General features: G+C 49.5%; 1 protein-coding gene across 3 annotated transcripts in view; it reads left to right on the plus strand.

The window, feature by feature from the left end:
- The window catches only part of CHKA (choline kinase alpha), a 61,241-nt gene that overhangs the window by 25,254 nt on the left and 12,531 nt on the right, over positions 1 to 23,456 (plus strand). Inside the window, exons 2-7 of one of the 3 annotated variants that reach the window (XM_027532624.1) lie at positions 2,789 to 2,900; positions 12,593 to 12,622; positions 13,566 to 13,619; positions 20,572 to 20,685; positions 22,524 to 22,657; positions 23,016 to 23,120. In XM_027532624.1, coding sequence (XP_027388425.1) covers positions 2,789 to 2,900; positions 12,593 to 12,622; positions 13,566 to 13,619; positions 20,572 to 20,685; positions 22,524 to 22,657; positions 23,016 to 23,120 — 549 coding nt within the window. The remainder of the gene's footprint in view (positions 1 to 2,788; positions 2,901 to 12,592; positions 12,623 to 13,565; positions 13,620 to 20,571; positions 20,686 to 22,523; positions 22,658 to 23,015; positions 23,121 to 23,456) is intronic. The other 2 variants (XM_027532625.1, XM_027532626.1) reach the window with 2 other exon arrangements.

Below are 23,456 nucleotides of genomic sequence, written 5' to 3' on the forward strand. Positions count from 1 at the left end.
ATAGCAGAGAAGAGTGAGGAGTTTTGACTGGAAGAACAGGAGTCAGTGGGTGAGGTGGCGAGTGGTATCAGTTAGTGCTGGGCTTAGCTGCTTGTGACACAGGACCCCAGAGTCACATTGGCTTAAACCACCTAGAAATTCGTTTCCCTCGTGCATTGAAGAGGCCCGGGAGTAGCCAGGCTGAGCCGTTGCAGCAGCTTCCCGGGCTTGGTGGGGATGCGCACTCCTCGCAGCTGATGGCTGCGCCATTCCTGGGATGTGGCCCTTAACGTCATGGTCTAAGACGCCTCTACAGTTCTGGCCATGTGTGCTAGTCAGGATCCTGGCAAGAAAATGGAAACGACACTGGGTATTTCAGCAGACCTAGAGAATTTTATAGGAAATTGGGTGAACAGGCAGAGGAGAACCAGAAAAGCAGAAAAGGGAACACAAGTGAGTAGGATAAGGAGCACTGAGTGTGCAGGGGCAGACTCCTGGGGCTGGGGAAGCGAGGGGAGAGGGATGAGATCCTGGAAGCGGAGAGGAGGGCCTAACTCTGTGGGCCCACCTCCGAGGGCACTGCTAGGCTGTGGTGGGGCTCTGACCTCTGGGCTGGTACCCTGAGGAGGGACCATGAGGCTGGTGCTGGCGTTGCCCACAGAAGTGAGGACGGGAGTGGGCGGGTTGGTACCACAGCACGTGGGCAGGTCTGCCTGCCGCCAGAACCCGGTGACACAGGAGCCGCTGCTCACGGAGGGGTGTCCCCAAAGACACCAGCGTCATCGCAGAACCGACCTGGAAGTCGGTCCACACCTCAGGATGGATGGGGGGAGGGGCCCAGCATGTGAGCAGGTCCGTCTCTGGCTTCAGACCCTTCCTTTACACTCTCTGTGCTGGCACTTGGTCACACAAGCCTGGACGGCTGTAGAGGTGGCTGCTAAGTACACTGCTGATGTGAGGCAGGCTGCCCCCTGGGCACAGCCCAGCTTCTGTAACACAGGAAGGGCAGAGAACGTCCGCCACAGGAGTGGAACTGGCCACGACTCTCTGCCACCGTTAGTGCGGAGCGTTAACACCTCCAGATAAAGAGTTCTCCCGGTTATCTCTCTTCGGCACACAAACTGAACTCTGTCTCTTGGACCGGTTCTTGGCGGGACCTCTCACCGTGTGCCATGAGCCCTGTCTGGGTGTGTGATGGTTCCGTTGTGGTTTGTATTTTAGCCTCCCTTGGGGAGTGTAGTTTCACTGGACTGTTGGTGGATAGAACAGGGAGAGAGGCAGCTGGCTCTGGAGACTGGGGACTGTTGTTCTAGAAAGCCGTGCTCCAGCTGGCTCATGACTTTGTCTCCAGAAGTTGTACAGGCACAGCATTGCTGTGTGATACACTGCACCTGACGGGCAGGCGTAGGTCAGGGTTTGCTGAGCACCTGCTTTAGACACTGTCCTGCAATTTTGCAGTCTCTCTTAGAGTTTTATGCCTGCATTCTTCCCTGGAGCCGAAGTCTCTCGAGGCAGGACCAGAGTCGGTTTCAGTTTTGTGTTACCTGAGCTTCTAGTATCGTGCTTCGCTTGGGTGATAGCTCTTCACGATCTGAAGCCTACACAGTCGAGGCGCCTTGGGTCTTGAGTTCCGAACTGCACAGTGTTTAATGTTCCTTCATTTAAGTCTCCAGTATCTGCACTAATCATTTCCAACCCGGGCAGGTGATTTGTCCCCAAGGCTACACTTTACTGTTAAGTGTCCCCTGTAACGTGTTCCTCGTCTTCAGTAGTCATGTGAAAGGTTTTGGGTGTTGAAGTCTCCCCTTTCCTCTGAGAGCTCCAATAATTCTTAATGTTGCAAATTGTTTGAAACAGCTGTTAGTCAAATCTGGTTGAGAAGGGGTGGATCTTGCAACTTCAAGTGGAAAGTCCTGGGGGGATGATTTAGGTATTGCTCCAAGATTTTAACTCAGCAGTGACGGGAACAGGATGGGAATTTGGGGTCACAGATGAACATGGACTGGAAGGGATACATCTGAGATACCCCCACCCCCAGTTCCCATGGCTGAGGAGGGTCTCTTTGCCCCGTGTCCCTCTGTGAGGCAGATGCTACATGCAATTAAAAGCTGTTCTAATGAGGTAGATGAACCTGCAGCCTATTATACAGAGTGAAATAAGTCAGGAAGACAAAGACAAATACTGTATATTAACGCATATATATGGAGTTTCGAAAGATGGAACTGATGGTCCTACATGCAGGGCAGCGAAGGAGACACAGCTGTAAATAACAGACTTTTGGCTTCAGTGGGAGAAGGTGAGGGTGGGATGATTTGAGAAAATAGCATTGAAACACATACATTACCACATATAAAATCGATGACCAGTGCAAGTTCCATGCGTGAAGTAGGGCGCCTAAAGCCGGTGCTCTGGAACAGTCGGGGGCGGGGTGCTCTGGAACAGTCTAGAGGGATGGGATGGGGTTCCGAATGCGGCGGCAGAGGGGGAGGGGCCAGGTATACCGACGGCCAACTCATGTCGATTATGTCAAAAGCTAGCACAGTGTTATAAAGTAATTGCCCTCCAATTAAATTAAAAGCAAGACACCTCCCTCGTGGCTGTCCTAGAAGGACCGATGGGGAGTTTGCCTGTGGAATTGATCTGAGAACTGTGGAGCTCATCTGTGTTGCAGGTGCCCTGAGGGACTGAATGGAGACTCAGGTGAGGGCAGGTATCGTGGGCGGGAGCCGACTTCTCGCCCAGTTACCCCAGAAGAGTGACGCGGCTCGCCCTCAGGTCCCGCTCCTTACGGTGCTCTTGTTTCCAGCAGAGGTGGCCTCAGCAACATGCTGTTCCAGTGCTCCTTGCCCGACACCCTGGCCACCGTCGGAGACGAGCCTCGGAAGGTGCTCCTGCGGCTGTACGGGGCGATCCTGAAGATGGTGAGTCCCTCGGCTGCTCGGGGCGGGGGGCCTGGCCGCAGTTCTCATCCTCTTGGCCTGATTACCTGGGAGGAGATTTAAGACGTGTTAGTGGTGTTGTGGGAACTATTTAAAGACACTGCTTTTACTGTAATCGGGCTGCACCCCTGGGTTTTTTTCTTTATTATTCCAAGTGAATTCTGTCTTACTATTTGTTAGCAAACTAGTACAAGTACCACTTTTATGTCCAGAAAAAGTACAGTGTTGGTCAAATCTGTAATAGTGCTTTGATGACGCCTAGATTTTCCCCACACTGAAATTTTCAGCTCAGACTTAGGTTGTAAGCTTCCAGCGTGGGGAAGGTATGGTTTGTCTGTCATCATCAGAAAGGGGCTGCAGGATAACCCCAGTGCAGAGGGACAAGCTCAGTGCAGCTGAATGCAGTAAGTGCCTCCCTGTGAGATTTCTTTTAAAACTTTGAGTTTGTTAGATTCTTAATCTTTCTGAATTTTTATATGACGTAAGTAATTGAATCTAACTTTCAGTTTAAGTGCCTTATTTGTTGAATTGTCTTAACCAACTATTTCCCAAACATCTGGATTAAAAAAAAAAAACCTATACATGAATTTATCATTTTACTGAACACACATATAAATGCGTGTATATTGCAATGGCAGAATTTTTATATCCATTTAAATCTCCCTTGGAAGGGCCCGTTTTGATCCTCATGAAATGGAAAATTCGTTTTCTCACTTATTTTTTTTTTTTCCTAAGACTAGTCTCTCTCAGCTCAGTCTAAAAAGCAGGTCATGTCCATTATCTGTGATAATCAATTATATGTTTAGAAATAATAAAGTTGGTGTTCTGAGTGTTAACTCACTTAAAAAATTGTCATGATGTGACCAAACCTTCCCACTGGGTAGCTTCCCCGTAGAGGGTGAGGGTCTGAGGTTGGAAACAAGCCCGCACGTCTGAGGAAACCTGAGCTGCCGTGGAGTTGGGTTCTCACACTGACTGACACCTGGCCCTGCCCGCTGACCCTGCGGTTCAGTTTTTTTATTTAATCAAATTGCAGTCTCAGAGAAGTTCTTGAAATACTCAATTTACGTCCTTTTGGGTCTTTTAATGAAATGACTTTCAGCCATTTCCCCCCCTAAGGACTCTCCCTAATGGTGAAGTCCCATTTCGGCTCATTTGTTTTGTATGCGTTCATTTAAGCAACACCTTTAAAATGCCTTAGTAGCCACCTCCTGGAATCGCAGGCAGTAAGACTAGTATTTGCCTCTGATTCCTGAGGCTGCTGTTTTAACTTACACAGGAGTGTGTTCAGCGCGCACTGGATGCTCCCCCTGGGCCAGATGGGGTCCCGGGGCCCTGTCCAGAGGGGATGAGACGCTGATCCGTGCTGTCCAGGACGCCGGTCACCAGCCACCTGTGGCCGTAGGCACGCTTGAAATGTGGCAAGGGCAGCCACGGAATGGAGTTTTAAACTTTATTTAATTTTAATTCATTTAAATGGACACAGTCCTGTGTAGCTGGTGGCTGCTATGTTGGCCAGCATGGCTCTAGAGCGTGCCATGTTAAGGATGGGCAACTTAGAGAAAGCCAGCTGCAACATAGCCCATGCACCCTGAAATTTTCTTTTCCCCAAATAAAGATTCACCATCTGTAGTTAATATTCTGCCTTTTTTGAAATTTTAGCAGTCTAGAATTATTACTTTACAGCACTTAAGTGCAATAGATATGTCTGGAAATAGAATTTAACAGAATTCTCTCTCCCTATTTATTTTTAAAGGGAAAGAAAGATCATTGGGTAACTCAATAGAAAAATAGAGAATAATGGACACCACTTAAAATGCATTTAACTTTTTACTGAGCTAATGGATCAGAGCATGTTCTACACACAGTTCTAACGGGGGAGGTGGGGGAAGCACTCTGCATTTAGCTTCTCAATTCTATTTTTACTAGGCTGTCAGTTTCCAGTCCTAAAACTGCACCTGCTGAGGAAGTGCAGAAGCCGTGCTTGAAAGCACACGGGTGGAGAGGGAAACAGGTTGCTCACGAGATGGGCACTGATCAAACGTCGGCTGGCCTCACAGTTGACTCAGTAGACAACAGACTTGCTTTTGTTAGAAAAGGAGCTGTTCCTTTGCTCTCTAGGTGGGACTCAGTGTTTTCACATAATTACTCAAGTTCAAGTACACTTTTGATTGAGGCCCTAGTTCAAGTACACTTTTTTTGTTGACGTATAAACTTAGTAAAAACTGTGAAACCTACAGCCTCGAATATTTTTGGTTCCCATGTTCTTCCGGGCTTGGCAGGGGCCCTTGCTGCCAGTTAAGAGTTTCAGATGTTAATGGCCCTTGTCAACTGCTGGCCGTTGAACACTTAGGCAGCATGAGGAGGAGGAGAAACTCAGGATCTCTGAGCAGGGACTTCTGTTTAAGAGAGGAGGAGTGGGGAGTCAGGGGCGGAGTCTCAGTGGCCAGCAAGACTGGACCTAAGTGCAGTGCCCTGTGCTTTAAAAGCTGGGCTTTCGTGGCATGCGGCCAGGATTTTACCACAGATGTGAGTTCTTACTCTTCTCATATTTTCAAATCAGATTTTAAAATGTCTATTACTTATTTTGTTGCTGGGTCATATTGCTGATCAACTCTTTATAGTGAATCTGGCCTCTAATGGGAGGAGGGGTATTTATAGTCTACAGGTTATATTCCCATCATAACCAAAAAAATGGCCAGAATTGATAGTAACTTGTCAGGATTTGCATTCATTAAGAGATGTAGCTGAGCAAATATGGAACCCAAATAATAAGTCACATTACTTTCATGAATGCATGGATTAAAGACAGAAATATCATACAACATGTATGTCATGCTTGCCTTATTTTTTGCTCTGCCTTAGAGGAAAGCACACACACGTCCCTATACATGTATGTGCATTCATGGTATTTCCTGCATTGGTCGTATAAATGCAGTTCTCACATCCTTCAAGGTGGGTTAGAATAAGCTCCTTCCTTGAAGCGTGACAAATCACGACAGCATGTGATGATCAGCTTATGTAATACTTTCTCAGTGTTTAGCTGTTTGGCTTAATAACATGAGAGCCTGGTTGAGTTTCACACATCCCTTCTTTCCCTTTCTCCTCCTCGTTTTCAGCTCTGGGACTTTTTACCTCTGTGAGAATCGAATATTCAATAGTACTTTTTAAATTTGCATTTACAATCATTCACAAGTAACTTGGTTTAAAATAATAAGATGCTTCTTGACTGTCTCATTCTTCATCTTGGTATTGCGATGTCTGACCTTGTTTCCATAGCAGCCCTGAGATGCTCTCTGGTGCAGCTCACCACAGGCTAAACAATAGATGGCCAAGGTGAAGCCTCCCGGCAGGTTTAAAGCCGACAGTTCTGTCCCCACACAGCTGTCTCTGCCAGCCCCCATTTCTCCACGAGATGAATCAGAAGCAGACTTCCCAGCTGAACCCTGGAGGTTCTATTCAGAATTCGGGTTAATTTTAGGGGCACATGAGAAGTCCTGCATTGGACAAGAGGAAAATGGGCCCTTTTGAGAATGAAATAAGATCAGACACACAGCTTGAAAAACTGCCACACCACACAATATTGTTTGTAGGAGATTATTAAACATAAAAATATTGGTCTGACCTTCAAACAGTGTACGTCAGTAGAAGTTAGTGTCTATTTCCCACGGGCCAGCTCTAACTTTAATGAGAAGGAGGTTATCCTCCTTAGCTGGATAGATGACGGAAATTGAAATTAACCATAAAATCGACTGTAACTAAAGCAGGTAGAACAGCTGAGTAGAAGCCTTGAGAAGTCCTGGTTCAGTCTTTGCCATTGTGGGAAGAGGTATTATTGCTAGAAGAGAGCTTGAACTGATGACGTCAGCTGCCAATGTAACGTGATTTTTTTTCCTTTCTGGTTTCTGGGAAGGAACATGCGCTCTGCACCGCCCAGCAGCAGCCTTTTCCCAGAAGCGAGTTTGGCTGATTACAAATAACCTGTTTGCTTATTTATCATGAATTGTGGAAGACACAAATGTCAGTACGTATTGTTCCTTCAATGTGACCTGTGCCAGTGGGCGGAAGTCTCAGGAGGCTTTGTCCCCGCCTCTGTCAGAACAGTGACTGTGTGGAGCCGGTCCCTTCTCCGCATGAATGGAGAGATTCTGCCTGGCCTTTCCAACGGCCTCATAGGCCTGAACGTCTGTAACACACCCTAGATCTCTCGAGTGTTGTCTGGGGAACTTTTGTTTTGTTCTCTGAGTAATAGAAGGCTAATATTAGTGCTTGTTGGAGTACTAACCATAATAAAATGAAAGGCATCAAGGCACAATGCAGATATGTCTCGGGGACTCGAAGAGCACTGTCTGGGGCACAGTCTTTTTTGAATTCAGAAAACCAAAAGTCACCGTCCCTGTCTTCTCTTAACCCCAGGTTAATTGAAAATTCAGGCATGATAAAGTCCGGAGCAGCCCACAGATAGTCAGCAGTAAACTGCTGGCCCCCTGAGAAGCCGCCTGCTAGCAGCACTTGGCTCTGGAGCCGAGATGGGGTGGCCGCCCTGCTTCATGCAGAGCCCAGCTCAGTCCCCAGTGGCTGGGCACACGTTCCCGCCAGATGAACAAGATGCATTGAATTTTTTTTCTCATTGTATTAGGTCATTGTGACCTAATTTACCCTACTTTTAAAAACTCCCCATCTATGTTGAGCATGATGCAATTATATCTATTGTAAAGCAGTCAAAACCTTCCTCCCGGAAGTGAAGCATCTTTCTAGTATTGCGCGTTCCCATTTGGTCTCACCTAGCATTTCTTCCATGAATCCCCTCCAAAGGCAGTTGCCAAATTACCCCCTACCGTGGTACCACCTTCCATACCTGCTTTGGTGCCTTCTTTTGATAACGAAATAAACTACAGGCTGCTGTGTCTAATTTTGACATATGCAAAGTGTCTTTTGTCTTGCTGGTCTTAAATGTTTGGGGTTTATAGCATGAAGCCAGGACAGGTGTCCGGCCCTGGAACGCTGGTGTGACTGCAGCCCGCCCTCGGGAAGGAACGTCTTCGTGTCGGGTGGCATGAGGGGTGTGGGGTAATGTACGACTTTAGCTGTGCATGTGTTCTCTGCTGCAGGCTTGTCCATGCGATCGTGCCTGGAGCACTCTGGTTTCCAGGTGACAGACACGATTCACGGTATAGTATGAGTCCTCTGAAGTTGGAGCATTCTCTACAGCTTTAATTTCTGTCTTTTAGTTCTTGGTTTCAAGAAATGTTTTTTAAAACAACAAAGTTGTAATGCTTTTGTTAAGTAGCACCAGCTACAGTTTGTGCTTGCTTAAAAAGCTACAGTAATTAAGATTTCAGAATGTTATGTATTGAATATATCACTTTGGGGTGGTTGTTTTTATTTCAAGTCCCAGGCAAATCAGACCCCTTTCTTCTGTTTCCTCAGTAGAAAATGACAAACATTTAGTAATTATAGACGTTTATGGGCCTCAGCTTGAAAATTCATGTCCAGTATTCAGCTGCTGCTTCTCTCATGCCATTTCAGCCTTCAGGAAATGCCACGTATATATTGATATTGTGGTTGGAGTTGGAAACTCCCTTCTCTGCCCTTCTCACGTAGGGTCCTTCTCCCCACCCCGGGCCTTTATGAAGCTCAGCAGTGCTGCTCTGACGTGGGAGGACGCACAGGATCTGTCCCTGGAAACATGCTGCCTGCAAGTCAGCCTTGGGGTGCTCGTGCCGGAGGAACCCGAAGCCGTCAGAGTCCTGGGGCGGCAGGTCACCTGGGATCAGACCTCAGTTTTGAGAAAGTCACCTTCAGAAAGCCACCTTCTTTACCTGGCCTTGCACTCACCTGTCTTCCTCCTAGTTTAGGTCTGCCTGGAGCCTTTTAGAAGTTCTAATCTCCTCTTGATATTCGTCACACCATCTGGTTTTGCAGAGATCGGCAGGATCAGACTGTCTTAGACTGGTCCTTGAGTAGATGGAACACACTCTAGAGACTCCAGTGAAATGTTAGAAATCATTGTTCGTTTCAATTCTCGCTATCCCTATGTGTTCACTAAATAATCACACAAGCTATACTTTAGATCATTGCATTGTCATCTCACATTTTAATGTGTTCTATAATATATTTTCAGGAAATGGTGGAAGAAGCCGTAAGAGCAATAAATACAGAATGTTTTCATAGAAATCAGGAAGCGGGAAGGTTAGGGTCCATGATATTGAGGCGAACACATACTGCAAAAGGTTACTGAAGAGCCACATTCCTGCCGTGCATTCCTGCCACCTTGGTTAACAGGGATGGCAACAGGTGTAGCCCCCATGTTGAGAACCTCTTCTCTCGTCTTAGTCGTCTTCAGAACCACGGGCAGTACAGTCGGGAAGCCCATGACCCTTCAGGACCTGACAAGCCTCGTGGTGACTGAATTCAGGGTGGTGCAGCCATCCTGTGACTCAGGTTGAACCCTGGTGGCCCAGAGTCCCTTGGGGCTCAGTTCAGCAGGAGACCCTCTGGTTAGTGGAGAGAGGGTTTTCCTAGACCGAATCTTAGATGCCCTAGAAGCTTAGTCTAGCTAACATTTGGCTTATTCTTTCTTAATTACTAATTGATGGATCCCAAAGCTCTTTTATTAAAGGCTGCAGCCAACTTAATCTTTTGTTTTATAAGAGCCTTTAAAAGAGACAATAGCTGAATGATGCTGGCCCTTATTGTGTGTAGATTCCCGTCTGTATCTTTTTATCTCTGTAGCCACCATCATGTTAACATGGTATGCCTTCCTCCTTCTGACATTATCTGTAATTGATGATTTGATTTTAAACAGCATTTCCAACTTAGTATACCAGTGATGACGTGTCACTCTCCCTTCTCAGTGGGTTCATCACTTTGCCCTCACCTGCCCCACAAGCAGCTCATGCAATAGCGGGTCTTTAATGCACTGTGAAGATAAATGTTTCAGGTTTTACACAGGATATTGAAGTAGCTGTATGCCACTCTCATTTATGTACACACACAGCCGCAAATACACAGAGCAGGGAAAATCCAGGTGCTGCTTTTGTTTCATCCAGCAAATGTGGCTTTATTAAAGTAGTTTAATCATTAAACTAGTTCCCTCATCATTAGCAGAATCTTTTATTAACAGCTGCCCGAGCAATGAGAGTTTATTTGGCTTAAACAAATGTCAAGAAATAACCCTGTTATATTGTGGAATATTAGGTAACTTACTTTCCTCATAGTCTTTAAAGTAAGAAATCCTTTAAATGTGATTTTGTCAGAAAAGTAACATTTGAAACCTTGTACCAAATATATTTACTGTAGAAATAGCATACCTTTAAATCTAGCCAATAGTGTACAGGCTTTTAGGAATTTAGGTTTTAAATTTAGAGGTACTTGGCCAATCAAAAATCTGTTTCAGCTTTTAAATTCTTCCATGACTTTAAAACAAAATATAAACCACACCCCCTTTTTTATTACTACGACTTTAGCCTGTTTCCTACAGCAGAGCTGATGAGTACTTAGATTATAATGAATACTTATAGATTCTCTTGAAAACCAAGCCCAAACTAGGAAGAAAAGAACAAGAAAGATGGCAGGAAACCAGTGGCAGTGTATTTTTCTTCTTATTGGATATCTTCTCTCTCTGTAGTTTAAGTATGCAACTCAGGAGCTTTTAGTTTATTCCTAGCATTGGGCGTCTTCTTTAGCAAATCTGGTGCATTCTGACTTCTTAGGTCTTGAAGTTTCAGTGTTTATTTAAAACAACATTTTATTATGGAGAATTTCAGATGCATGTAGAAGTAGACCAGAAGAGCGTAGCGCACCCCAGGGGCCCGACGTTCGTCTGTGTCTCTGCCCAGCTTGCTTTCGTCTTTACCCTTGTTTGTTCTCTAGGGTTCTTCCAGATTTCACAGTATTTCTTCCATGCAGGTTTCAGTCTGTACTCACGTAAGCTGATTTTAAAAATACATGACCACAATAGTGTTGAAAATGAAACTTTTAAAACAATTATTTAATATTAAATAATGTTAGTATCCAAATTTCTAATAAATGTTAAAACTTACCTTTATTTTATAACTTATTGAAAGCTAATTTTTATTAATGTAGAAGCTAGTTGGTGAAGAACTCAGAGTCATGTTAAATATTTCTATGTTGTATTTTAATATCTGCTTTGAATAAGTCTGTGCCTCTGAAATAAAATCCCAGAGATCCCAAGTTAAGTCTTACCTCCCCTCTCCCTGGAAAGAAAGGCCTCTTTTTCGGTGGCTCTCTCTGTGGGCAGCTGCTTCCCTCACCTTTCCGTGAATATTCAGCCTGCTTGGTTTTTGATTTCCTGCTGTTCTTACCTGCAGGATCGAGGGACCCTGAACATTCTCTACTGAGGAAACAGAACAGAGGGCTGGGCGTGGCGCAAGTCCATCTCGCCTTCCTGATGGTGCTCTGACAGGAGGAGTAATGATTCACTGGGGGCAGAATGCAGTGGGCAGGGTGGGCAAGTTATTCGTAGAACTTATTTCTACCTAATGATGCTCCTTTGTTAAAAAGAAATGGCCCTGGGAACTAAGGCAATTGGTGAGTCAGGTGAGGTGACTTGCTGTTATGAGAGCACCGTTAGGCAAGGGAGGGGGACTTGTGTTGGCTCAATAACCCCTTAACTGTATCTCCCTAAGAAGATACAGTTCAAGTAATAACAGCATAGAAATAACCACAGTTGTCTAGAAGTGTGTACAGGTCAAATCCCGTTACTGCAGACTTCAGTGGGGTCTCCGGATTCCTTATTTGTCTCTTCCTATGAAGTATCAATATGCAGAATATCAGATCATAGAACTTGTTCTGTTCTTAGTGTCCTTTGGGGGAAAAAGCACAAGAATTTAACCTTTGGGGGGCACTGTGGCCCACCGGGCACCCTGCCTAAGGACATAGCCCGCCCCCCACTTCTGGAGTCACAGACCTGGGTCTGGACTCAGCAGGCTCCTGCACCCTGGCTCCCTCCTTGAGCTTCATGGTGCAGGAGTGCTTATTTAGTCCTGCCATCCACAAAGTATCGTGAGCACCAGGATTTGTTGGGAAAGACCAACAATAAAGAAAAGGTGGAGTCCCTGTTCATTAGGAATTTGTGGGCCACTGGGGAGAGGGGACAGCTGGAGTGTAGGGCTAAGGCCATGGGGCGGTCAGGAGGGCGTTTTGCAGTTAGAGAAGGAGTGAACGTACCTAATACTCCTCCCTAGGGTTTGTCCCACCCCGTGTCAAGCCATCAGCAAGAGTCAAAAACTGTCTCTGCAGTATTTTCATTTTGTGGTTTTCATTGTAACGGGATTTAACCTGTAACATCTTCCCATCAGAGAAATGCAGATTACACAAAAGAAAATAGCATATATCCCCCATTTGTAGTTTCTGTACTTTATACAAAATGTACTTCACTGTGTGCTAAAGACATTACCAAGTATGTATAAGTGCAAGTCTTTTGCAGATACCTTCATATGAACATTTTGTTTACTTCTTATATTGAGTAAACTGGAACATGTACTATTTATACAGAACATACATTAAAATGTGTATGGGTTATTATTTCCGTGTTGATGATGGGAGTGGTTGCTCTGTATGGCTAGGTGTTTTGAATGGTGCTAGAGTAGCTGGTGGTGCTTAACGTGGCATTTTTTTTTCCCTGTCCACACTTTCTACCCTTGGTACAGGTATTTTTGATAAAGCTGTGGAATGGAAAGGTATGTTTTTCACGGGATTGTTCAAGCATCTTTTACCTTAAATTTCTGTAAGAGCTTCCTTTATGGGCCTCCGTGTCTGACTTAAGCAGACTTAGTTTAGTAAATTAAACAAATAACGTTTTTCTAGGGGCAATATTTGAGTATAAAATTTGACAGGACGCGTAAGTTTCTCACTTGCTTTCCCCTGTCTCCCTATTAAACACCGTGTGAAGGTTTGTAAAGCACTTGGGGTGGGGGTTGCTTTTAAGAGCTCAGATCTGCCGTGAGTGGACGATGTGGGCAGACAGTGGCTTGTGGAAGGTCACAGTCCGAGTGTGTCGCTGATAAACTCCTGGTTACCGCTAACTTGCAATTTCATTGAGGAAAGGGGTGTAGAAGCCTCTCTCAATACGTTAACAGATGAAGTAAGTTTAGGGCCTGTATTAAATTGGCTCGGGCCTCTCTTGGGTGGAGGGACTCCACGCTGAGCTAGTGGCTGCCCGACCAACAGGCCTCCTGCCTGCACAGGGCACCCTCGTCCACCCAGTGCTGACCTCGGTGGCCACGGGCCTTGTGCCCCTGGCCTTGTGGGAAAGTGTCTTCCTGGGCTGGCACTGCCTCGAAAGACCCACCTGGCTAAACTGGTGAGCCAGCCCAGCGCCCACAGGAAAGCTCTCTCCGCTGACTTTCCTCCAATGATGAAATTGTAAAAAGGTACCAGGGTGGTGGTGAGGTGACGGCTGTGTGCACCCACAGCACCTCCCTTTTCTCGTAAAGCAGCGAGGTGCTTCCTCAGGTGTTGGTCCGAGTGTGGGACTCTGGTGGTGCATTTAGACTGTGCGAGAAACCCTCGTTTAAAGATCTGTGATGTCTTGTACACCCTGACTGTTCTGATGGTTGCTGAGTGAGTGCCTGCTCAGCGTTCCCCATTTCACCGGAAGTGTTTGCTTTTTCTCGTTCGTAGCGGTCCTGTAATAAGGAGGGATCCGAACAAGCTCAGAAAGACAGTGAATTTCAAGTAAGTAATTCAGCCCGCCCTGCATCCGGTGTGAGGTGTGAGCTGGTGGTGGGCAGGGCAGTGCTGGGTGGACAGGGTCCCTGTGCTGTCAGGAAGTGGGCACAGGGTCTCCGGGCCTCGCCCCCCCCTCCGGCTGTGCCCCTTCCTGTCCCTGAGTCCTGGTTGTGTCCCAAAGGAAGGGCTCCAGGTACTGGGAGCCACCTCCGGAAGAGGCGGTGAACAGCTCATGTTCCCGGCTCCTGCCGAGGGTGTAGGGAGGGCTGTAGGGAGCTGAACAGCACTTGGGCTGCGAGGAGATGGCAGCTTGGGTGGCCGGCGTGTGTGATGTCCTAACATGGAGGCAGCCTGGCGTCCGCGCTGCCCTGACTCTGCCGTTGCCCAGGGATCTCAAGGGCCACCCGTTCCCGGGCAGGCAGGAGTGTTTTTCCCTCTGCACCGCAGGTGGGCCCTTTACTGTCTGAGCCACCAGGGAAGCCCTCTCGGTGTGGTGCCCAGGTCCAGAGGGTGCTCCTGAACCGCGAGGTCTCACTCTCAGCAGTGCATATGCTCAGAGGAGCTTCAGGTCAAGAGCACCTGGCCCTGAGACAGAAGCGGGGCGTCCGGTGTCGTGACCTCCACACCGCAGGGAGCGACTGCTGTGGAGTCCACTCTTCCAGTGTGCGGAGGTGTGTGTGCAGTGTGTACACACGCTGCAGATGAAAGAAATACCTGCACGCAGTGAATAAATGAGTTTTGTTCATTGTACACTTACTTGTGGCATGCAGGATCTTTCGTTATGGCGTGTGGAATCTAGTTCCCTGACCAGAGATCAAACCTGGGACCTCTGCATTGGGAGTGTAGTCTTAGCCACTGGACCACCAGGGAAATCCCTCTCTTATTGTCTCTTATTGTAAAAAAAAAAGTGGCTTAAAACTCAGTATTCAAAAAACAAAGATCATGGCATCCAATCCCATTACTTTATGGCAAATAGATGGGGGGAAAGTAGCAGGTATCAGATTTCATTTTCTTGGGCTCCAAAATCACTATCGATGGTGACTGCAGCCATGAAATTAAAAGACGCTTGTTCTTTGGAAGAAAAGCTATGACCAACCTAGACAGTGTATTAAAAAGCAGAGACATCACTTTGCCAACAAAGGTCCGTCTAGTCAAGCTATGGTTTTTCCAGTAGTTGTATATGAATGTGAGAGTTGGACCATGAAGAAGACTGAGCACCAAAGAATTGATGCTCTTGACCTGTGGTGTTGGAGAAGACTCTTGAGAGTCCGTTGGACAGTAAGGAGATCAAACCAGTCAGTCCTAAAGGAAATCAGTCCTGAATAGTCATTGGAAGGACTGATGCTGAAGCTCCAATCCTTTGGCCACCTGATGTGAGGGGCCAACTCACTGGAAAAAGACCCTGATGCTGGGAAAGATTGATGACAGGAGAGAAGGGGAAGACAGAGGATGAGATGGTTGGATGGCATCACTGACTCAATGGACACGAGTTTGAGCAAACCCCGGGAGATAGCGAAGGACAGGGAAGCCTGTCATGCTGCAGTCCATGGGGTCGCAAAGAGTCGGACACAGCTTAGCGACTGAACAGCAGCAGCAATACGAATTACTAAAATTACCAAGAAACAGGAATTTAAGAGAGCTGAGATTATAATGGAATAAAAGTACTGATGTTCTTTCTCGAGTTTCCATGGATCTTCCACCGGGGCCGAGCTCCAAAGACTGTGGTCTGGAGGGTCTGGACTGCGTGCTCTCAGGGGAGACCCTGAGTGAGCCGCTGTCAGGGGGAGGTAGCTGATGTTCTGTCTTCAGTCTCCTGGGCCTTTGTGTACAGACTTCTGTCTATACTGGGATTGAAACTGTTGGGTTTCTAGGACCTCCATGACGCTGAACCTAAGTTGTATTTTCAGTTCTTGTTTCCCCTTGATTTCTTAGCAGCCAAGGGGCCAGGACTCGGGCACCAAGCAAAGGACCTTCCTTACTTCATCCCTTCCTTGTTTTCCTTCTGGGCTCGTTCTCCTATTGTCTTTTTATTTTTCCCTAATATTTATTTCTTTGGCTGCACCGGGTCTTACTTGGGGCGCACAGGATCTTTAGTTGTGAGATATGGGATCTAGTTCCCTGACCAGGGATTAAACCTGGGCCCTCTGCATGGAGAATGTAGGGTCTTAGCCACTGGACCACCAGGGAAGTCCCTCTCTTCTTAAGTACTAGGCCTGATGCCCTGTCCCTCCCCACTCTTCCCAGCCCACCTGATCCAAACCTGGTCCTTTGTTTCTCCTGGAGGCCAGGGATCTGCGGCTCCTCCAGCCCATGGAACCAACCCCAGCTGCTCCCTGTCTCCCGGGGTGTCTCACCGGGTCCAAGACTGAGCCCACATTCTCCTTCAGTCCGTCCTTCCTGGTCAGGCCGGAAGCAGGGAGCCACCTCCGCCACTCCTCCCCAACCCTGTGTCCCATCCTCAAGTCCGTTGGTGGTTTTCCTTTGGACCAGACCTTGGGTCTGTGAGTGTCTCTCTACCCGGCCTGTGAACCTGGCTAGTCCAAGCTGCCCCAGCTCCCCTCGGGGCTCCCACTGCGATTCTTGCTGCCCACAGACCATTCCCTTCGTCATCACCAGAGCCATCTTTTTGAACTGCTCATCTGATCGTGTCAGCCTCTCGATGACAGTCCTTTGGTGATTGCTTTCTCCCCTGATCCAAGTTAGGTGAGCTTTATCCTACCAGGTCCCAGCGGCCTGACCCCACGGAGCTCCCTGGCCATATTTCTACTCGGGGCCAGTCCGTGCTGTTTGTTTACGATCCCCTTGGGTCAGAAGGTAGGCAGCCGGTGGTTAGAACAGGGAGGTGGTTGGTCTTTGAGCCTCTTTGAATGGCTGATCTTCGTCTCCTCTCCACCAAACTAGCAGGAGGCCTGACTCCATTACTGCTTAGGGGGCCTGCAAGTCTCGGGTGGGCTCACCTCCCCGGCCTGCAGTGGCGGTGTGTCCCACCTTCTTTCCTCTTCAGACTCCCCCTCCCCACCCGGGAAGTACTATTATATCTTCTCAGGAGGGTCATATTGTTGTTACAATCTGGGTATTATTGCTGGATTTAATTTTTTTCAGAGATAAAGCCATACGGATAAAGTGGAAAGGCAGTCTCACACTTCCTTCCACCCCCTGGGGCCCCTGCGGCCTCTTCTGCTCGCTCTGCCCCAGCTGCACTCTGAGCCCTGTCCCCGTGGCTTTCTGAACCACTCTTGGTTTTGTTACCAGCAACTCGTGTGGCCAGATCCAGTGCCCACTTTCCTCTGCCCTCTGTTCACCGTCAAACACTCTGCCCCGTCCTGACAGCAGGCATCTCCCCTCCCCCCACCGCCCCGTCTCCATCAGCTGTTCCGGGGTGGGCTGTAAACCTCCGCTGGGGCGTCAGATGTCAGCCTTCTGTTGCTTCCTTAAGTGAACCAGAGTAGAAAATATTAGAAAGCATTGCACAGCTGTGAGCGTGTATGGTTTGTCTCGAATGTGTGTACGTGTGTGCGCGAGCGCTGGGTTGCCGTGTACAGTGTGAAAGCGTCGCTGTGAGCATGGGGCGTCCTCAGGCTCCGCGCTGCCTCCTCCTCTTGGGCCAGTTCATTTAACGCTGTCCGGATGCTGAGGGCTGTCTGGCCCAGACCCCTGGGCAGCCCCGGGGGCCCCTCCGGGCTGGTTCCATCCTCCTCCTCCTCGGTTCCTCTGCTCCGCGCATCGGCCCCTCCCAGGGTCCGTGTCTCTACGTGGGGGTGGCCGCCGCCCTCACACCCCGTCAGGATGCCCTCTGCTCCTTCCCTGCGTGTGCCCCAGTCTGCCGATGGCCCTGCTCAGTTGTGGCGGCTTCTGTCCCTGGAAGGCAGGCGCCGTCCAGGCAGTGGCCACGTGTGTCTAGTTCTTGTTTCCCTGGGGGTGGAGTATATAAATGTATATTTCTGAAGCCAGCTTGAATCGTTTCCAGTGGAGGTATTGCCTTCTCTGCTGAGAAAGCAGGACTGGCTGTGGGTGGACACTCAGAGTCCCGCCCAGGTGACGGGCAGCAGGCCGGCTCACGGGCCCGCACCCGTGTTTCACCGGGCGCGCTTTCCTTGAAGGTTTGGAGACCCGAGGTTACCACTGTCCTTCGTGACCTACCCACTTTTCGTTCTGGGGCTTGGGGTGTTCTTTCATTTACTCCCTCTCCAAATTCTTCCCTCCGCTTCTCCCTGCTGTGAATAAATATTGACCTATGACATAACAGAAAAACAGAGGTATTTCTTATTCACAGTGTGCAGAGCAATGTCAAGGAGAACTGAGACACTCCAAAGTCTCTTCGCTCTTCTCTCTGCCGTCCTGGCTCTGGTTGACTCTGCTCAGGAGGGTCCTGATGGTGTGGGCTCAGCCCGGGGCAGGGGCACCGGCGACAAGGGTGAAGGCAGCTCCCGCTCTCTGCACTGCCTGCGTGCCACGAGCAAAGCGCCGAACTTCCTAAAGTCATGGCGTGGGTTAAATTCGTGTCCAGAACTTTCAGACAAAAAGGGCCACTTCCGATTGCATGCACGTGTCCCCAGTACCCTCCAGCTTAGTCACTCTACACACAAAAAGTTGAAAAACCAAACTTTAAATCTGACAGAATTCTGGCTACCTAGGACAGAGGATACCCTCCTTGATCCTGCTCTTGGAAACAGTTGGGAGTGGGTTGGATCTTTGAGGCGGGAGGTTGTACAGAGGGCAGGGGGCTGCCAGGAGCCACTGCCTGTGGACGGCCTGCTCCGGGCCTGAGCCCAGCACCCTCTTTCCATGATGCGAGCCTCCATTCGCTTGCGGGGTGTCTCTGAGGCTGGACTTGAGGTAAACAGGCCCACGCTGACTGTACCTCCTGCCGATGTTTGCTGTGAGGTCAGATGAGAGAAAGAAAACATTCTGCCAGTTCAGTAGAGCTATTAGGGATTTGTTGTCATTCTCTAAGGGTTTAAGGAGTAGAACTGGTAGAAATCCTGTCTACCAGTAGACGTCCCGTAGAATCCCGCCTACCAGTGGACGTCCCGTAGGGTCCCGCCTGCCGGTGGACACCCCTCGGGGTCCTGCCTGCCGGGGGATGTCCCATAGAGAATCCCACCTGCTGGGGGACGCCCCGCAGAGTCCACCTTCCGGTGGACGCCCCGCAGATTCTGCCTGCTGGGGGGATGCCCCGTGGGGTCCCGCCTGGTAGAGATCCTGCCCACATCCGTGAACCCGACAGATGGATGCTGTGTCTGGATGGTGGTGTCTTCATTTGCTTGGACTGCCAGGGAAAACTACCCAGGGTTATTGTTCATGGTTCCGGAGGTTGGCGGGCCAGGGTCAGGGCGCCAACACACAGCTGGGCTCTGGTGACGGTCCTTTCCTGGCTTGCAGATGCCATCTTCTGCCTGTGTCCTCACAGGGCAGGGAGAGGCTGCAAGCTCTCTGGAGCCCCCTCTTAACAAGGATGTTGACCCATTAGGGCTCCACCCTCGTGGCCTCATCTAAACTCAGCACCTCCCAAAGGCATCTCCAAATAGCGTCTCACTAGGGGTGAAGGCCTGAACCTAGGAGTTAGGGGAGGACACAGTTTGGTTCGTTGCAGTCAGAGCTCAAGTTAGTGAGATGGGGCCTCTCAAGGTGATGATGGTCAGACCGTAGTCGTGGGGATTACACGAGGTGGTGGATGGATTACCCAGTCCCCCAGATGAAAAGTGACCGAGTTACCTTTTACCTTAACGTGTCCCATATCCTTTGAAGGCAGTTTTTCCTTTTTGTTTTCTTCTCGCCAGCTTCAGAATCATGTCCCTGCCTGGTGAGTTTGTCCTGTGTATACTTTATTTAAATGAGTATATTTTAAAGAACTGTGTTTTATGTGAACAGTGTTTCTCTGAGATCCTGTCCCCACAGCCCTTTTCTGAACAAGGGGTGACCTGGTGTCACCAGAGAGTGTTTCCAGACCACACCTGCCGCCCCTCCTGACACATCGACCTGGAAGCTCCACCTGCAGAAGCACCTTTGGAGAACCGGTCGTAGGGCTCCTTCCCACCCGTCCACCCGCACAGATGGACATGCTTTAGCTATGGTTTGCTGCTGAAGGGAAGAGGACTAAGGAATGGATTTGAATTGAGAACAAAAGATGGATTTTGAAGGCAGAATGACTCTAGATCCCACTTAGTTATTAGGACTAATGGCAGAATGTAGCAGCATCTGTGACTTGGTGTGTTCTTTCATTTTCAGACAAACGTTAAATGACAGGATTGGGGGTAAAAGCAGAAACCAGAAAGCTTGATTGCTTTATGCTTGGTGTAACCCCAGACAGGGCTTCCTGGGCAGAGGGCCCTTTGCCCATTGACTCTCACTGGGTGCTCTCAACCGAAAAGCAAATCAACCTTCGCCAGGACGGGTGGAACTGTGTGGCCTTTGATGAGATGTCAAGGGTGAGACTAAACTGAAGTGGTAAACTATTGATACTGTTCTGTTTTTGGAACCAGTGACCTAAATTCAACTGGAATTTCGACTCTCATCAATAGAGCATGATGCTCACCAGTGTCCTTGTGTTATTCGTTCACACGTGTCCGGCTCTTTACGACCCCATGGGCTAGAGCCCGCCAGGCTACTTAGTCCATGGAATTCTCCAGGCAAGAATGCTGGAGTGGGTTACCAGTTCTTACTCCAGAGGATCTTCCCAACCCAGGCGTTGAACCTGCGTCTCTTGTGTGCCCTACACTGGCAAGGGGGGTTCTTTATCACTGAGCCACTGGGAAGCCCTTGCCAGCACGGATCCTGGGTTTACCAATCTGTTTCTTCATGTTTAAAGTGGGGGCAATGAGGATCATAACAAGTACAGTATTAATAACCATACCAACAGTAGTAGCCGCAGCGCCCAATCATAGAGTCGCTGTGGGAGTGGGCGAATGGTGCACGTGGCTGGCCTGGTGACCGGCTGGCGTGCCACCATGTGTTTCAGGGCGCCGAGGCCATGGTCCTGGAGAGCGTCATGTTTGCCATTCTCGCCGAGAGGTCGCTGGGGCCGAAGCTCTTTGGCATCTTCCCCCAAGGCCGCCTGGAGCAGTTCATCCCGGTAAGGAGTGTGGGGGCACTGGTCGGGGCTGGGGGCAGGCCCACAGAGGAAGCGGGCTATGTCATCACCGTAGGAGCCCGGGCACCGTGATCTGAAATAGTAAGAGTGGCCTTACCACAGAAGGAAACAAAAACAGACTTTGTATTGAATTTGCATCAAAACCTCCGTCTTTCCTGCAAAGGTACATTCATCCAGATCAAAACACACAGGCAGACCTTGTTTAACTGAGCTCCACAGATACTGCGTATTTTACGAATTGAAGGTTTGGGGTGGCTGTGCACTGTCAGACAATGGTTAGCATTTTTTTTTTTTTTTTTTTTTTTTTAAATTTTTTTTTTTTTTTCTTTTGCTTTTTTACAAACCCTTGTGTCGAGGGCTGACTTTCAATAGATCGCAGCGAGGGAGCTGCTCTGCTACGTACGAAACCCCGACCCAGAAGCAGGTCGTCTACGAATGGTTTAGCACCAGGCGCCCCACGAACGTGCGGTGCGTGACGGGCGAGGGGGCGGCCGCCTTTCCGGCCGCGCCCCGTGTCCCGGGACGAAGGGCTCTCCGCACCGGACCCCGGTCCCGACGCGCGGCGGGGGCGCGCCGCGCCGCGCCCCGGGGGACGCGGGCGACGGCCCGCCGGCGGGGACGGCGGGGGACCGGCTATCCGAGGCCAACCGAGGCTTCCGCGGCGCTGCCGTATCGTTCCGCCTGGGCGGGATTCTGACTTAGAGGCGTTCAGTCATAATCCCACAGATGGTAGCTTCGCCCCATTGGCTCCTCAGCCAAGCACATACACCAAAATTGGTTAGCATTTTTGAGCAATAAAGTATTTTTTAATTAAGTCGCTGTGGGGCTCTTCGACATAATGTCATTGCCACCTATGCGCTGTAGTGTAGCGTGAGCGTAGCTTTTGTGTGTGCTGGGAGGCGAAAACGTCCACAGGACTCGCTTTGCTGTGGCATCAGTATGGCCGCGGTGGTCTGGGACCGACCCCAGTTTCTCCAGGTACAGCTGTTTGTGGAACCTGGCACTGCATCACCCTCTGAAGCTGCTTGCCTCGGAGCCAAGCCCGGCCACCCTGGTCTCATCTCCCTGGCCCTGGTCATAGAACCACTGCAGGAAGCGGTCCTGACCACACTGCCACGTGTCTTTGCCCTGCAGGACGGGGCCACTACCGTTGTCCTCGTTGTCTCCCGCTGCCTGCTTCACTGTAGAGCCTCCCCTGCCCCCGTGTGCCCGTCAGATTCCTTCACGTTGCCAGGCCTGGCTCAGATGCTGTTTCCGAGAGTCAGGGCTGTGCTCCCGTTCTCCCTGTGCTGGCCCGTTGTTAGTGTTGCCTTAACATCTGCCAGTGTGCCTCACTTAGAGTCATGTGTGCATAGTCCCCACCCGCATCGGCTGGGTGCCAGGCTGCCCGAGGGCAGGAGTGGGAAACACTTCTGGTGAGCAGCTGCCTTGAGCGCCGCACCTCACGGGGCCAGCTGCGCAGGCAGAAGGGCCGAGCTGGTGGTGGAGCTGGATACGGTCCCATCGTAAACTGCTGGAGACCCGGCGTGTTGAGCCCGGGGAAGAGGCCCCCTTCAGCATAGGGTGGGGTGACCGGAAGGCAAGCCCAGGGGTGCTACGATTGTACGCGGGAAGGACTTTGTCTCCAGAAAGTGGACCTTTGCAGGTGGCTGCCCCTCCCTGAGCAGTGCTGTCTGTGGGCACAGTTGCCCTTTCAGGAGGAATTGTTCTCTGGACAAGACTGTGATGCCCCCAAAGACACTCTAGATCTAGGGTCATGTGACCTCACATGTCAAGTTTACCTGGATAAATGCCATCTTTTCACCCCTCTTTTATCTCAGAGCCGGCGATTAGACACTGAAGAATTAAGTTTGCCAGATATTTCTGCAGAAATAGCTGAGAAAATGGCCAGATTTCATGGTATGAAAATGCCATTCAATAAGGAACCAAAATGGCTCTTTGGAACAATGGAAAAGTAAGTGCTCAGCTGCTTGGCTCTCGCGTGGCTCTCCCCGGGGCTCCTAGAGTCTCCGGAGCGGTTCTCAGAAAGGCCCTGAGGGTCAGAGGCCTTTCTCAGTCCACTGGCGCACACACTGTCTGCTGGTACTTATTGTCTCATGAATAAATCATTCTAGCATGTAAAAATCAATTCCTGAACCAAGAAAGAAGAGTGTTTGCAGAAATGCTCCTGAACAGGCTGGGCGGGCAGAAAATCAACTTCCTAGACTCTGGGGTCGGGGGCCCTAAGGATTTTGCATGGTCCCTTTAGTGGGAGCCCCAAGCTAAGGCCATGGTGAACTGAGCCCTGATCTTTTGCTCCCCTCTCTTCCAAGATACCTGAATCAAGTGCTGAGAATTAGGTTTACCGGGGAGTCCAAAGTGAAGCAGCTGCACAGGTTCCTCAGCTACAACCTGCCTTTGGAGCTAGAAAACCTGAGGTGAGTGAGTGCCTCCGTATCCTGCCCTGGCGAGTGCATCTGCCCAGACACGTCAGCGCTCCGAGTCACTGCGTCTGCTGCCAGTGAACATTGCAAGCATCGTCTCAGGCCTGGTTTCTTACGTTGGGTTGGTGGGATGAGTTTAAACAGGTTAATTCTGCCGTCTCAGTTTTACACGAGCGGCGTCACCTTCCCCTGATGATCCATGAAGGCTTCACGGAGGAAGTAAAACGCCAGAATTCCAGGCCTGGTCACTGACTATGGCAGTAGGTTTTTCCTGAAACAAAAACAAAAAGCAGGAACCCTTGGGACAGGCGGGAGAGTGTCAGCAGATGA

This window comes from Bos indicus x Bos taurus, chromosome 29, assembly GCF_003369695.1.
Source record: "Bos indicus x Bos taurus breed Angus x Brahman F1 hybrid chromosome 29, Bos_hybrid_MaternalHap_v2.0, whole genome shotgun sequence".
Lineage (NCBI taxonomy): Eukaryota > Metazoa > Chordata > Mammalia > Artiodactyla > Bovidae > Bos > Bos indicus x Bos taurus.